Below are 16,175 nucleotides of genomic sequence, written 5' to 3'. Positions count from 1 at the left end.
TCTTTAGCCCTGTATCACAGAAACAGGGAACTTGTGATCCTCCATGATCTTGGAGTCCAACACCAATCAGCTCCAGTCAGCATAGTCTATGGTCAGAGATGATGGGACTTGCAGTGCAACAACATCTGGAGGGCCACAGTTTCCTCATCTTTATTAGCATATTAAAAGAAAAGGGAATGAACAATCTAGTAAAGAAGGCAGGCAGCTTCTTTGAAGACAGCTTCAAAGACAGCAAAGAGTCTTGTGACACCTTAAAAACAAATTTATTATGAGACAAGCTTTCATGTGCAATAAATTTGTTAGTCTGTAATGTGCCTTTGTTGTTTTTGCTACAACAGCCTAACAAAGCTAACCCCTTTCAAAATTATTACAGCAGGGCTGTACACACACTATACCTTTAGAGCACATTTGTATCACATTCTTTCCCTCAAAGATTTCTGGGTGGAATTGTAACTCTTTGAGGGGTAATCTATGGTACCCATAATTCTTTGAGGGGGGAAAGGTACTTCAAATGTGTTGTGAAGGTATGGTGAATACACAGGCTAAGAAAGGTGGTTATTCTACCACTTTCGTGTTCTCTTTTGGTGCTGCTAGGTGTGAGTTTTTATTCAGATTTAGCCAATTGCAACACACCCATGCATATATGCCACCAGAAAGGAAATGTCTCATAAACCCTGAGATAATGTCTCATAAGTAGAAACCGCTCTCAGTGCTCTGACACAAACAGATGAACAGGGCAAGAACCTGACTCTCTGCCTAGCAACTATTTCCATTCTTACATACACAGTTATTTTGTGTCACTGATTGATTGGGGGGGCAGGGGGACATTTTCAAAAGCTGAGTGAATCTAGCCTTAGGGATTTTTTGTAAATCAGAAATGGATAATGCGCTTAGGTGACAAAGATCTAAATGTAAATTCAGTGTGTCTCTGAATAAACTATCAACCATTTATTTCAATAGGAAATTTGTATTTGGTAGTTTATTCACTGTAAAACTGAAGGAAATATGAGCGTGGAAAAGAGAATGAAGGGGAAGAAGGCAGCTATTTGGGAGGGGGGGTTGTGATAGGAATTCTGAGTTCTTAGATATAGTAATGTTCATAAGTGTACCAACCAAGCACATACATAGATCAGCACAGGAAGGCCAACCTGGAACCATTTTGATTCCTAAACTGACCAAATGTTTTCTCTGCAAGGTCAAAGTGGGAAACCTCCCCATTGTCTTTTCCTTCACAAATCCTGTCTTTTTTTATAATATTTTTATTAGTTTTATGAAATACCACAAATCCTGTCTTAAGGGTATGTCTGTGTTTGAATAGGGTGTGAGCCTGTGACCTGGCCCGGGAACTAAGTATTTATCACTACAAAAGAATGGCCAGGCTCTCCAGGCAATCCAATCAAGTAACCTGCCAGACAGGAGATAAACAAGGACAGGAGAAAAAACAACATTCAAATGTTCTGTTTTAGACCGCCTTATGTAGGTGTGATGTATCTGGGGGGGGGGGTCTTAGGTTACACCCCTTCTGTGATGTATGTATGATGTTTCTGGGGGTGGTCTTGATCTACAGGATGGGAATTTCAAAAGTCTTTATAAGGCCTTGCATGCCATTTTTCTGGGTCTCTCCTCCTCTCCTGCGGGTGAGGGGAGCACCCTGTTGCAACAGATCAATAAAGATCAAGCTTACTAGTTGCTTTGCTTCTCAATATTCTCTGGTTGGCCTCTGTTATTCTCTCCTACCAATAGGGAACTTATGTTAGGACTCTATATGGGCTCTTGGATACCCCATAAGGGAAAAGGGCAATTTTTGTTTACAATAGGGTGGAGTTAAAGAAGGGCACATAATGTCATGAAGTATTAATTCTATGGCTCTGTACACATTAGCCATTTAAAAGTCTGTGAGGTTATTTCTCCATTCTGCATTTCAAGTCACCATATTTGTTTGTGGGTAAGTGTTTTGCGAATTCATCCTGAATTCATCCATGCACTGTGGTTATATGTCTTCCTGTTTATCCTATACTTTTTAGCGCATTTCTCCACCATTTTTCTAACACTAAATTGTCCTTTTAAAAAACTGCATGTCTTGCGCAAGAACATCTTGATCTACTTTGATTGCAGAAACCCACATTTCTGTTATGTAATTGAATCCTGCAAAATACTGACATTCAGGAGGCAAAGTGACGAATGTTCATATATAGACAGTCGACTTGCTCACATGATTCATAATACGGTTTTGAAAATCAAACTCCCTCTTCTCAACTACCTGGACAAACAATTGTGATGTATCCATGTTCTCCTTTCCAAAGGGAATGGAAGGCAGTCAAGACCAGAAGAAGCAAAAGAATGATCCTGGTACAGAAACCAATGAAAACAGGGAGGAATATTTTCACTGATGAGCAATTTATAAAAGGACCCCTGACCGTTAGGTCCAGTCATGACCAACTCTGGGTTTGCGGCACTCATCTCGCTTTACTGGCCAAGGGAACCGGCGTACAGCTTCCTGGTCATGTGGCCAGCATGACTAAGCCGCTTCTGGCGAACCAGAGCAGCACACAGAAACGTGGTTTATCTTCCCGCCGGAGCGGTACCTATTTATCTACTTGCACTTTGATGTGCTTTTGAATTTGAATAGGTTGGCAGGAGCAGGGACCGAGCAACGGGAGCTCACCCCGTCATGGGGATTCGAACCGCCAACCTTATGATCGGAAAGTCCTAGGCTCTGTGGTTTAACCCACAGCGCCACCCGCGTCCGGTATTAAAATGTTTCAATCAGTGACTGCTAACTACTGCTGCCACCAATACCTTTCAGATAGTTTTTAAGAGTCCCTCTGGACAAAAGTCACTGCAATTTCCAAAATAGCTGGAAACAATCATCATTATTAAATAATGCTGCTTAGAAACAACTGTTTGCATCCATGAGATTGTGAAAGCTAGCCTGTATCTTTGATATGTAGATTTCACATGACTTTAGTCTCAGGAGTCAAGCAAGACCATTCAACTTACTTTCTTGGCATCTCTCTGGAAAAAAAAAAACCCCTTTATGAAATATGCATATGAAATAGGTCCTTTCCCTAATACCTAGTACGGCAGTTGCTGTAAAACACTAGGGTGTGACATTCATTGTGTTTCATTATCACTCGACTTGGCTCTACTATCTGAAATGTGGGGTTTGAAATAACAAGAAATATCTGTGTCTTAAGTATGACAAACCAATTTCTTTCCTGGTTATTGTTTACTGTCTGTTTGGTTGGTTTTTAAAAATAAAATAAAATAAAAAAGGTTCACATATTAAAACATATTTCTTTAGAACTTAACTTCTCCTTGAAGAAAAGTGTGCCATTCCTGTGAACACGGTGAGAGCCCTATCTATTAAAAAACCCAGGCAAGGCAGCAATATCATCACTGTTTGAAATGCCCACTTTCCCACTTTATGAACATGTACGATATGAAATAACCCCTCAACAATACAGATGAACATTCATGAATCCCTTCTGAATGTAATCTGAGTGTCAGACAGCCAGCACAGTGGCCCCATGCTCTTTGACATGGCACCATGTAACCATATCCATTGTGCAAAACTGCAGGTTCTTCTGGAGATAGGGAATATCTTGACAGCCCAGAATAATTATAAGTGTCTTTATATGCAAATCAGAGCGAAGAAGCTGAACAAAGAGAATCGTTCACAAAAGAGTAAAGAAAAAGGAGGTAAAAAGAGAAGGCAGAATGGAATCATTTAGGAAATGTGTTCATTTTCATCAGGTTTTTTTATTACTTTTGTAGAAAGGATGTAAATTTAGTGCTGGAGCAAAAACCCAGGAGAAGGGAAGTTTTCAGTACTATCACAAAACAGGCAAATACCCTTATCAATGTCTGCATGCTGTTCTTGTATTGTTAGGGAACCTCCTCTAGGAATATATATTTTCTGGCAAGTCCATTCAAGTCCTTGACTTCTCTGCTAGTGCTTTTCTTTCTCTCTCTTTTAAAAAAAGATTAATATTACTTTCAGATGAATTGAAAGGTAGGGATGATGAAGATGTCCTGAAAAAGATTGTGCAGACCATGATCTCCACCGAGACTCTGATGACACCATTGCTTGAAGACACAATATAATGAGACCAGGAGTTGCCATCACGAGACCTGATACAAACCAAGCCTAGAGACTTAAGTGTGACTCTCAAAATCTTCTTATGGAATAGTCAGAAAATGATGATGTCTTTTGCATTTCATCCCCCTGCAGCCTCATACATATCGTTTCCAAGAAACCTCACTGCTCACTTTCCTCTTCTCTGTTATGGTTGCCATACAGGCGAAACTCGGAAAATTAGAATATAGTGGAAAAGTTCATTTATTTCAGTAATTCAACTTCAAAGGTGAAACTAATATATGAGATAGACTCATGACATGCAAAGCGAGATAGGTTGGTGAAAGCTGCTTTAATCACTCACTGAGTAATAAGGGGAAAAACAAAAACAAATTCAGCTTATTTCCGTTAAGATCACGCCTCCACCTTAGGTGAGCCTCTCTTCCATCTGCTGAAGCACTGGTTTACCACACTGCTTCTGATGCTCATATTGTTTGGGCATTGTAGGAAACAGGATGCTAAATAGATCTAGATAGAGCCAGCACAGCTTTTATAAAAGCCTGATAATCCTATTTAGTGCCCATACAGTGCATGCCTTTTGATTTGTTGTTGTTGTTGTTTAGTTGTTTAGTCGTGTCCGACTCTTTGTGACCACATGGACCAGAGCACGCCAGGCACTCCTGTCTCCTGCAGTTTTGTCAAACTCATGCTGGTAGCTTCGAGAACACTGTCCAACCATCTCGTCCTCTGTCGTCCCCTTCTCCTTGTGCCCTCCATCTTCCCCAACATCAGGGTCTTTTCCAGGGAATCTTTTCCAGGGAATCTCTTCTCATGAGGTGGCCAAAGTATTGGAGCCTCAGCTTCAGGATCTGTCTTTCCAGTGAGCACTCAGGGCTGATTTCCTTCAGAATGGAGAGGTTTGATCTTCTTGCAATCCATGGGACTCTCAAGAGTCTCCTCCAGCACCATAATTCAAAAGCATCAATTCTTCAGCGATCAGCCTTCTTTATGGTCCAGCTCTCACTTCCATACATCACTACTGGGAAAACCATAGCTTTAACTATACAGACCTTTGTTGGCAAGGTGATGTCTCTGCTTTTTAAGATGCTGTGAAGATGTTTTCTTGAAGACAAGGAAGTGCTTTGCTCCTGTAATCCCCCCCCCCATTTCAACTTCCTCCCAAGATTCTGTGATTGAGAACAAGTGTTCTGCTTTTTAAGGACTAAAGCTCTGAGCAGCTTTCACTTGCACCTACTCCTAGGTCTCTGCTTCCTTTTAGTTCTCCAGCAAGAACTGCAAAATGGCACATTCTTTCTGCACTTGCTGTTCATGGAAAATACTGCTGCCGGCATCTCTACAGCTATTACTGATTCCATTTCACTATATACTTTCTCATCACAGCAACAATTCTAGCATAAAGCTATAAGACAGGAGCACTAGGCAATCCACGGATCTGAGTATACTGTTACACAGAATCTAGGTTGGGATAAATAAGCTTGGGGAGAGCAGGTGCTGGAGGTTTGAGGTTAGCAACAATATGCCATGTATATGACAAACTACAAAGAGTTGAACAGCTGACTCTGAATGATCCTGTTTCACAGATAATTTGCGTACATGAGTGTGTCAGTGACCTTATAATGGTTTCGCCTCTGATTTGTTCTTAAGGTATAAGAGCAGAGCTATATTCCATTGTAATAATGAGGCTACTCTGGCTTTAGATATATGGCTACCTTAACAGATTCAAACAGGAGATGTCTCTGACACAACCATGCTATGAATCCCTTCAGAAATAGGAACTGTTTCTAAAAGAGCCCCAACATGTGGTCCACATTACACAGTATTTGTAGGCCACAGATAATAATTTACCCTGCAGTTATTTGAATATAAAGCCTGCATGTTTGTTACAAGGATCTTTCAAACTCTGACTTGAAGTGGCAGCACTCTCGCCTTGTCTTCCTTGTTTCTGTCCTTTACTTTCCTCCTCTTTGCTTTCAGGCAGACTCATTTTCTGCCCACCCTCTGAAAAATACTCTCAATTCACCTACTATGATATTTTCTTATTGGCCTCTGTACCAGAGGACTGGAAATAAGCCAATATAACATTGATATTTTTGAAAGGATGATGGATAGGGAGTAGGTAACGATCCTAGAAAGTACAGGTTAGCTAGGATAATGGCTGTTTTGGGTAAACTGGTAGAAAACATTACTAGAGATAATATTGTCAAGCATATGGAAGAAGTCTTGCTGAAGAAGAAATATAAGCCCTGTCTCATTAACGTTTTGAAGTTCTTTGAGAATATGAGTGTCAATGAGCACGAGAATAAGAGCGAACTATGAGATGTTGTGGCCTAGAGTTCAAAAAAAGCTTTTGACCATGTCAGCCACTAAGATTGGCTCCTGAATTAACACAGCTGTAAAGGGAGAAGAGGGAAAGTCCTCTTATGGAACAGTAATTGGTAAAGAACAGGAAGCAGAGAGTAGGGATAAATGGATAGTTCTCACAATGAAGAGATGCAAGAATATGAATTGGGACTCACAGATTTCTTCTTGTTCATGAACGGCCTAGAGTTAAGGGTGAGGAGCGAGGTGGCCAATTTTGGTGAAAAGCAAAGGAGGGATTGCAAAGAGCTCCCGAAGTATCTCTTCAAAATGGATAAATGGGAAATAGCATGCAATTCAACATAAATAAGTGTAAAATGATGCACACTAGGGCAAAAAAAGTCCCAATTTCTTATGAGTTGGCACTGACTGACAAGGAAAGAGATCCAGGTGCATGATGGTTGTAAAAAAGGCAAATTCCATTCTAGGAAGCGTTAGGAAAAGGATCAAAAAGAAAAATGTCAATATTGTAATGCCGTGTGACTACACTTGGAATACTTTGTGATTGTTCAGATCTCAGCTTGGATATAGTGGAGCTGGAAAACGGTGCAGAAAATGGAAACTGCAATGACCAAGGGGCTGGAGCAACTCCTCTACGAGCAAAAATTGTAACATTTTGGGGGCTTTATTTTTTTTTTAAATTTAGACAGATTCATGGTAGGATAGGGTTATCAATGATAGCTATATGCTACCTCTCAGTTGCTGGGAAACTGGGTAAGAGACAGCTGATGCTTCTATGTGCTGGCATATGGTTGGCCATTATGGGAAATAGGATGCTGGACTAGGCAAGATCCATCAGGACTCTTATGTGCTTCTCTAAATTGCTTAAGCATGTGGAATATACCAGGTGCATCTGATTCTTCCCTTTCAGCTTTCTTCTTGATCTAGTGACTGACCGATTGGTTAGATTTATAAAACTGCCCTCCGCCAAAAGGTCCGAAGTGGTGTATACAGTGCCTTCCCCCCCCTAAAAAAATGTTTAGGGGTATTCTCATTTTCCTACTCATACTGAAATACTGCCCCTCAATGAGGCCAAACTTAGATTCACAAAATGTTTAGGGGTATGCATCCCACCAGAAAAAACACTGGGTATACATATATCATAAAACTCACACAAGAACCTTTTGCACAAATATCTCATGAAGCAAACATTAAAATAGCATAATAAACCAAACTCAACTAGCATAGCTCATCCATAAACCAAGCAATCTCATTACAGTGTATGTTAGCAACACAGAAACTAACCCTTTCAACGTGCCTTCTTGAGGGTTTGCAGTCAAATTTATGTCCGTTTCATTCCACTCAGTGCTATTTTTCTAGAAAAAAGAGGTCATGGAGCTCACCATCAGTGCCTCCCATGTTCTCTTAGAATGGCAATGACGCCCACCTAAGAGGTGCTGGAACTGAGGTCCCATGAGTTCCGAATGGGGAAAAAAGCCATGGTTCTGCTAAACACAAAACCCTATGACCTTTCTCAGGCTAATGCTGCTTCCTGTGATAATCTCTCCTCTCCAATCTCTGCTTTATCTGGCTCTTTTGTACCCTTTTGTAGGATCTCAGGAGACTGTCTTACACTGCATGAGATCACTGGTCCATCTACACGGACTGCCAGAAGCAATCTGGGGTTTCCGGCAGGGGTCTCCCCCAGTCCCCCTTAGAGAGGCCAGAATTTGAACCTAGGACGTATCACTTAGCATGCTTCTTCAGTAGATACTGTACTTTTGAATGGTAACTGTACCTTTTTTTATTTGTAACAAAACAGTTTTAATGAGTTAATTACTTGAGAATAAGAACATTATTAAGTGGTAGAAGGCATTTGTGCTCACTGAAGTGGTAGCAAGTTCAGCCTTAAGACATATACAGAAGATCTTACTTTTGGATATAAAATAATTAGTTCTGAAGTCATAATAATTAATGCAGTTAAATTCTGATCTCATGGTCATTAAAATCACCACTCCATCAAGTGGTGGATCAAAAGGATGGAGAAGACACACCCTTTTCCTGTTCTTCAACTTCCCTGACCATGTGCGGGACAATATGATGAGTCCATGCATGGGGTGATTTCATTGAATCATAGAATTGTAGCATTGGGATGATCTGAATGTTATGATTTTAATAATGTATCTTTAGATATCCTGGCAATATCTTCGTATGGAGGTGCCAAAAATATCTGAAGGACTGGACAGATGCTACTTTTATGATGCTGTACTTTTACCTGCTTTTATAAGTTACATTGAACTGTATTATTGTAGCATTGCTTTACTACTTTTGTCATAATTTGTCCTGGGATTACATGATGAAGAGAAGCTAGAATTTCTCTTCTTAAATAAACAAACGAATGCATAAATCGAGCTTTCCTTTCCTTTTCTTTTTTGGCCACAGTAAGTAGCTGGACAGCCAGTAGCAACTGAGAGTTCATGTGAGGATTAAGGGTTTGATTTTTCATTTTTGTATACTCTGGCAGCAAAGTAGACCTTAGTTTTCCTTGATAAGTAAACTTGTTTGGCTGTAATTCAGGCAATCTGTTGAGCTGCTGCAGAGAAATCTGCTTGTTACTTCAGTATATGTACAGGCCTTTCAGCCCACCTCCGATCCGAAAGATGAAAATGGGACTGGAAACAATTGTTAAAGGAGAGAAATGTGTCCTCCTTTTCAAGCATCTCTTTCCCCTCCCTTCACCACAAAGAATATGGGGACAGGGATATTTAGCACTGGAAGACTTCTGACTCCAGAGATAAGCACTCATCTTCCTACCACTGTGAGGTGGAGGCCCAAGGCCAAGGCCAGTGTGAACCTCTGCTTGCATGTTTGTTTCACATTTATATCCCACCTTTCTTCTGTCTAGGAACCCAGGGCAATGTATATATTATTCTCCTGCAATTCTCCCATCCAGGCACTGACCAGACCCAGAGTTGATTAGCTTTAGCAAAACTGCATTAGCTGCCTTCAAACCATACCATGAAGCCATATTCTTAGCTGTGCACTGCAGTGCTGAGATGGCACCACAGAAAGTACTGTGTTTTTCGCTCTATAAGACGCACCAGACCATAAGACGCACCTAGTTTTTGGAGGAGGAAAACAAGGGAAAAAAATATTCTGAATCCCAGAAGCCAGAACAGCAAGAGGGATCTCTGTGCAGTGATCCCTCTCACTGTTCTGGCTTCTGGGATAGCTGCGCAACCTGCATTCACTCCATAAGATGCACACATATTTCCCCTTACTTTTTAGGAGGGAAAAAGTGTTTCTTATAGAGCAAAAAATACGGTATATGAGTACCCATTACCTGCTTCACTTGCTAGAGGATTCTTCACAGGAGACATGATGAACAGGAGGAACAGACCAGAATAATTTAACTACATTGTTGAGAGCCAGTGTGGTGCAGTGGTTAGTCAGACTAGGACCTGGGAGAGCAGGGTTCAAATCCCCGCTTAGCCATGAAGCTAACTGGGTGACCTTGGTCCAGTCACAGTGTCTCAGCCTAGCATAACTCACAGAATGGCTGTGGGGTTTGAATTAGAAGGGAGAGAACCATGTACATAATCTTGAGCTCATTGGAGAAAAGGTGAGATATAAATGAAATAAATTAAGTAAGGGGTGTGGAGGGAGAGGAGACTGCTATGAAAAACAGAAAATGACATTTCCAAAGTGGTCTGAGGGGAGCTGCCTTGTGCCGAGGGTGGCTTGTTGTTTGCAGGGACAATTTTGGCCTTACATTTTCATGTTTTCAAGACAAGAGAGGGCTCCAGACCTAACCGAGATAATTTTACCAATGTAATGAGTGAGATCAGGGGGAATGCATGGGAAAATGAGGATCACAAGAGATCATTACTCGTCTCTCAGCCTTGAGGTGAATTATAACTAATCCCTCTGAAGACCTATGGTGTCAGGGAAGGATTTAAAGGATTCTGAGAGATTCTGAAAAGGAGGCAAAAAAAGATTGGGGGGGGGGCTTCCAGTATTTCAAAATCAATATGAAAATAGTTGAAATTATAAGCATCTGCCAATCATCTGTTTAGTAAAAGTTCATATAAATCACTGCTGAAAAACAGCAGCTTTTTCTGGGGATGCAGGAGGATAGAAGCTTTCCCCTCCAGACCGCTGTGTCTCCCAAGAACAATTAGGCTGTTGCCTGCTGTTTGGCTTCCATGGGACAATATCCTATGCCCCTGGTCCCTCTCTTCATATTCACAAACAGCCACAACTACTGGATTAATCAGCTGACTGTTGTTTATTAAGGACGAGGTGTCACATTATCCCCCCACTGAATACCCTTCCTGCAGTTCCTTGTTGGGCCAAGGTCTCACCCTGTAGCCAGCCAGCCCCTATAGTATATATCTTCTCCGTATATATATCTTCTCCGTATAGTTTTTCCCTTATGGGCTTTGGCTCAACTGGAAATGCACCCAGCAACATCCTCTACCCCACCCCCTCTTCACTTCCTCAATTATAAGGAACTCTGAAGTTTCATTGCCAATATCTATGTCTCCCCTCTGTTGTTTCTTATCTGTCTTATAGTAGTAGTAGTAGTAGTAATTATTATTATTATTATTATTATTATTATTATTATTATTATTATTTATTTATACCCCGCCCATCTGGCTGAGTTTCCCCAGCCACTCTGGGCAGCTTCCAATCAAGTTTTAAAAACAATACAGCATTAAATATTAAAAACTTCCCTGAACAGGGCTGCCTTCAGATGTCTTTTAAAGATAGGATAGCTGATTATTTCCTTCACATCTGAAGGGAGGGCGTTCCACAGGGCAGGTGCCACTATCGAGAAGGCCCTCTGTCTGGTTCCCTGTAACCTCACTTCTCGCAGTGAGGGAACCGGCAGAAGGCCCTCGGCGCTGGATCTCAGTGTCCGGGCTGAACAATGGAGGTGGAGACTCTCCTTCAGGTATACAGAACCAAGGCCGTTTAGGGCTTTAAAGGTCAGCACCAACACTTTGAATTGTGCTCGGAAACGTTCTGGGGGCCAATGCAGATCTCTCAGGGCCAGTGTTATGTGGTACTGGCAGCCACTCCCAGTCACCAGTCTAGCTGCTGCATTCTGGATTATTAGGCCCTATTGCAGGGCAGGGCAGAGTCAGCCCATCCATGAGGTGAGGCAGCTGCCATTTGCAGCTGCCACCTCAGTGCCCAGCTGCTGCCCCCTTTGCTACCGCCTCCTCAGAGGCAGCCACCGTGGGGCGTGCATGCACCTGCAGGAGACAGGCAAAATGTCCTGGGCCAGCTCAGCAGCAGAGAAGAGAAATGGTGTGTCTAGTCTGACTGCAGGGTTGTCTCTCAGCCATTCCCCACCAGCAATCCCTGCTGAGCAGGGATATCTGTGGTTCTGCATCCATGCAGGAGGGAAGCAACACAGGGCAGTTGGTCAGTCCTTGGAAGACCTTCACTGAAACATCTGAACTGGCCCCTAGTGTGTGCCCAACAGAGGAGGAGGTCTGTGGGTGGGGAAGTTACATTTGGACGTGGTGATGGACCACAGGGAAGAGAGAGAGAAAATGGTTGTTTGCTTGTAGCTCTTGGAGGTAATTAGAAATAGCTGCAAACTTGTGTGAGTGTATGAAACAGATTTCTGAAGGAAAGGGGGCTACTTCCATGTAAAGAAATGTTCTTGCAAAAGTTTTTTACAATAAACCCTCAAATTTTAGGTCAATTATTGAACACTTCTGATGACTATACACCCATGTTTACACAATTCTTTAACTCAATAAAATAAAATATTTTTTTTTTATTTATACCCCACTCTTCCCAGTTCAAAAACCGGGCTCAGGGCAGCTAACAACAAATTTAAAGCACTTAATTGTAAAAGCAGCATAAAATACAGTATAAAAACATGAATAACAATAAAATTCAAAGTTCAGAAATAAATTTAGGGGAAAATCCATGTAATAAGCATTAGATAATCACCAGGGCTAACTGGCTGAATTAGTCCTACTTGGGCCAGCGAGGAGGCCAGGGGAGAATTAGGGGTCTCAGAGCGGGTAATCTTCATAAAAGGGGAGGGGGAGGGAAGAGAAGGGAAATAGAAGATCAGGCTGAATTCAAATTAAAGGCCAGGTGGAATAGTTCTGTCTTATTGGCCCAACGGAAGGAGGTTAAATCCTGAAGGGCCCTAGTCTCATGGGAAAGAGCATTCCACCAGATCGGAGCCATCACTGAAAAGGCCCTGGCCCTGGTGGACATGTTTTATACACCATTGAAGATATTGAGAAATGCTATAAATCACACACTATACATACATATAGTATGTGGGCGGTATCTGAAGAAGAATACATTTCTTTTTCAAGGAAACAAATAAATTAACACACCTGCAGGGAAGAATTCATTCATTTTCTTCTTGTAAATTTTGTAGTCCACCTCCAAAAATACACAAAAAATGACACGATCCATCTGTAAGGGGAAAAGAAAAGCCAAAGGTTTATGAAGGAAGGTGGTGGTTTCTGGACTCTAGTTTGAGCTGTAATGATGGGTGAGCTTGTTGGCAGATGGCCTGGTATGTCAATCCACAAGTTCCTCCCATTCCAAAGGTATGTCTTCTGCTATCGTGAACACATGCAAGCAAGGCCATTATTTCCAGCAGCAGAAATGAAGCCGGGGGCTATTTGTTGGTGGTGTGGTGACTCTATGCATGTTACAGGAAATGACCATTTGGAAATGAACACCTGTGCATATGTTAAGAGTCTCTCTCTCTCTCTCTCTCTCTCTCTCTCTCTCTCTCTCTCTTTGCAAGCACACCTGCAGAAACTGGGTTTGGAGGGGGGAGAGGAGAACATGCCAAAAAGAGCTTTGGTGTTGCAAGTGAGCTTGTATCTGTCGTATAGATCACAGACCCTTTAAGGGTTTGAAACTAAGGTATGAATCAATAGGTTCCCAGTTTGACACTTGTGTCTCCCATGAAATCACTATGTAGCCTTAGGCAAACCACTCTCTCTCTCTCTCTCTCTCTCTCTCTCTCTCTCTCTCTCTCTCTCAGCTTCAGTTCCCCTCCTGCCACCTGCATATGGGTAGGAATACTACTAACCTTACAGGGTTGTTGTGATAATTATAATTAGAAAATGTTATAATGAACCTTTGAAAGCACTATAGATTACTGTTGATTATACCCTGCTCCAAGGAGCAGTTTACAATGGAAATGGTAAAAAGCAAAAGACAATGTAAAACAATAGAAGACAACACAGAATACCTAGGAGAGTTCAAAAGCCCACCAAAAGGAGAATTTTCGACTGCTCTGCTAAACATAAGCATTGCTGAGGCGTGGATTGCAAGCTAAGTGGGTAAGGTCACCACTGCCCAAGGCCCTTACAATACTAAACAAATCGACAAACACAGGACTGCATGTGTAAAATTAGTTCTGTGCTGTGTCCTTTGTTAACAGCCAGCTGCTTACGCAACTTGGCCTTGAGCCTGATACAAGCAAGACCAGGATATTTTGACTATGCAGCAATCTAACATTTGGCAGATGACTCATGAGACGGACATCTGCCAGGTATACAATAGAGTAAATGGGTTAAAACAAAGAACCCCATCATTCAGCCCCACCAAAAACAAAGCAAAAAGTGTTTCTGCGGGAATGTTTACTGCTTCTGAAAGACTTCTCAAAAGCTTTTAGTCCATCGTTATATTTATAGAAACCTACCTACTCTTAATCTAGAAGTGCTTATGCAAAAACAAAGAGAACAGCACAAGCCAGCCAGATGGCAGGCAGCGAGCACGGTAAATAAAACAGTTCATACAGAATTTTTTAAAAGTCAAATAAAGCTAGCCATGTAAAAGCCACAAACAGTACACAACTACCGGTTCTTAACATGGATTCCTGGCAGGCGGCTTTCGAATTTCTAAAAAGAGGTTTTATCCTAAGAATTCATTTTAAAAAGGAATTAAAAACAAAAACAAAAAATGCTTTGTCTGTAACTCTACATCTCTCAAACCATCATAAGTGCTGACACGGTTGAGACAGACTAAGAATTCAATAGCTCAAGAGAGCTGGTTAACACTTCAGAGCTGCCATCTTCTGCGGCTTCCTGGAGAGGAAGTAGGCGAATGACAAACAATTCACCACATAACCACCTTGTGGAGCATTCTGCTGCTCACCAGGCTTCTCGATACTTTGCAACATTCTTGTTCTACTAGAAATTCATAGTACATAGCAATTGGTTACAAGGAACCTGAAGTCAATGATTTGGCTGGCGAGTTCAAATCAGCATATGAAACTACTTAGCTGCCCCCCATCTTCAGTGTGGTCTCTTTGGCTAACAGCCCTTCTTGCTTATCCACCCCATTCATTAAAATTGTCAGCGGTACAACTTCTGCCAAAACAGGGGGCAGCAGATTGTAAGCACTTTTGTGTTATTTGCACACCAATGACACACACTGCAGCTGTCTGCTGAAGCTGGTCCACTATCCCTGCCGCCACACCCCTTTTTGTTCTACAGTGCCGCAACACGGCACGCTGCCAGCACACTTGCCTGGGGGTGTCAGGAAACAACAACAGCACATGTCAGTATGTGAGAGCTTGTAGCTCAAAGTCCATGATGCCCATTGCCCTGGGTAACTGAGATTGTGGGTGAGGTCAGTCAAGGACTGAGTCAATGTCAGCATATTCAATGTAGGCTTCCACTTTGTGGGAATAAAACAGATAGGTTGCTTTCTCCTTAGCACAGGTTATGGAGCGGTAGAAGAAAAAGAGTTTGGATTTGATATCCCGCTTTATCAGTACCCAAAGGAGTCGCTAACATTCTCCTTTCCTTTCCTCCCCCACAACAAACACTCTGTGAGGTACGTGAGGCTGAGAGACTTCAGAGAAGTGTGACTAGCCCAAGGTCACCCAGAAGCTGCATGTAGAGGAGCGGGGAAGCAAATACGGTTCACCAGATGACAGTGGTACCTCGGGTTACATACGCTTCAGCTTACAGACGCTTCAGGTTACAGACTCCGCTTACTTTGCTTCAGGATGAGAACAGAAATTGTGCAGCGTGGCGGCAGCGGGAGGCCCCGTTAGCTAAAGTGGTACTTCAGGTTAAGAACAGTTTCAGGTTAAGAACGGACCTCCAGAACGAATTAAGTTCTTAACCCGAGGTACCACTGTACAAATCCACCGCTCTTAACCACTACACCACACTGGCTCTCAGAAGGTGCTGCAAATCTTTCCTATCTATTACTTTCCTTCCTTTCCGCCTACCCCCACCCACACCCTTAAGAACATAGGAAGCTGCCTTATACCGAGTCAGACCACTGGTCAATCTATTTCACTGCTGTGTATTTTGATTGCTGGCAGCTCCCTTGGGTTTCAACCAGGGCACAATTCCTAGCCCTCACTAAAGATGCTGAGACTGAACCTCAAACCTTCTGCATGCAAGGCAGATGCTGTACCGACAAGCTACATGGGTCTCCTTGTGCTTTCTCCACTTGCTCCCACCAGCCTCTACCCTTGACCCTCTCCATCCTGATGTTACAGCTGCCATGTCCCTTCTCTCTCACTTCGGAAACAGCACTGGATATATGACTTGGCAATAGAGTCCTCACTTTGTTTAGTCTAAGGAGGCCATGATTTCTTTAATGCTTCCTGCAAGTTGTTAGTTTCTTAGTCATGCAGGGAACTACTAGCTTAATGGGGATTTTATTGTTGTGTTCTGTGGAGGGCCAATATTTTCCACACAAAATATGCAGACGGGTCCACACACATTCACACTTTACAAACTTGCCTGCATTGTAG

The 16,175-nt window shown here is 42.2% G+C and overlaps 1 protein-coding gene across 4 annotated transcripts in view; it reads right to left on the bottom strand.

The window, feature by feature from the left end:
- Nucleotides 1-16,175, bottom strand: part of MACROD2 (mono-ADP ribosylhydrolase 2) — a 981,328-nt gene that overhangs the window by 131,814 nt on the left and 833,339 nt on the right. For all 4 annotated transcript variants that reach the window (XM_083730558.1, XM_083730560.1, XM_083730559.1 and 1 more), the window contains exon 9: nt 12,772-12,853. In XM_083730558.1, the coding sequence (XP_083586684.1) occupies nt 12,772-12,853 (82 nt within the window). The remainder of the gene's footprint in view (nt 1-12,771; nt 12,854-16,175) is intronic.

The sequence above is a fragment of the Podarcis gaigeae genome (assembly GCF_964106915.1).
Source record: "Podarcis gaigeae genome assembly, chromosome: 3".
Classification (NCBI taxonomy): domain Eukaryota; kingdom Metazoa; phylum Chordata; class Lepidosauria; order Squamata; family Lacertidae; genus Podarcis; species Podarcis gaigeae.
This window is presented reverse-complemented; position numbering and strand designations above follow the sequence as displayed.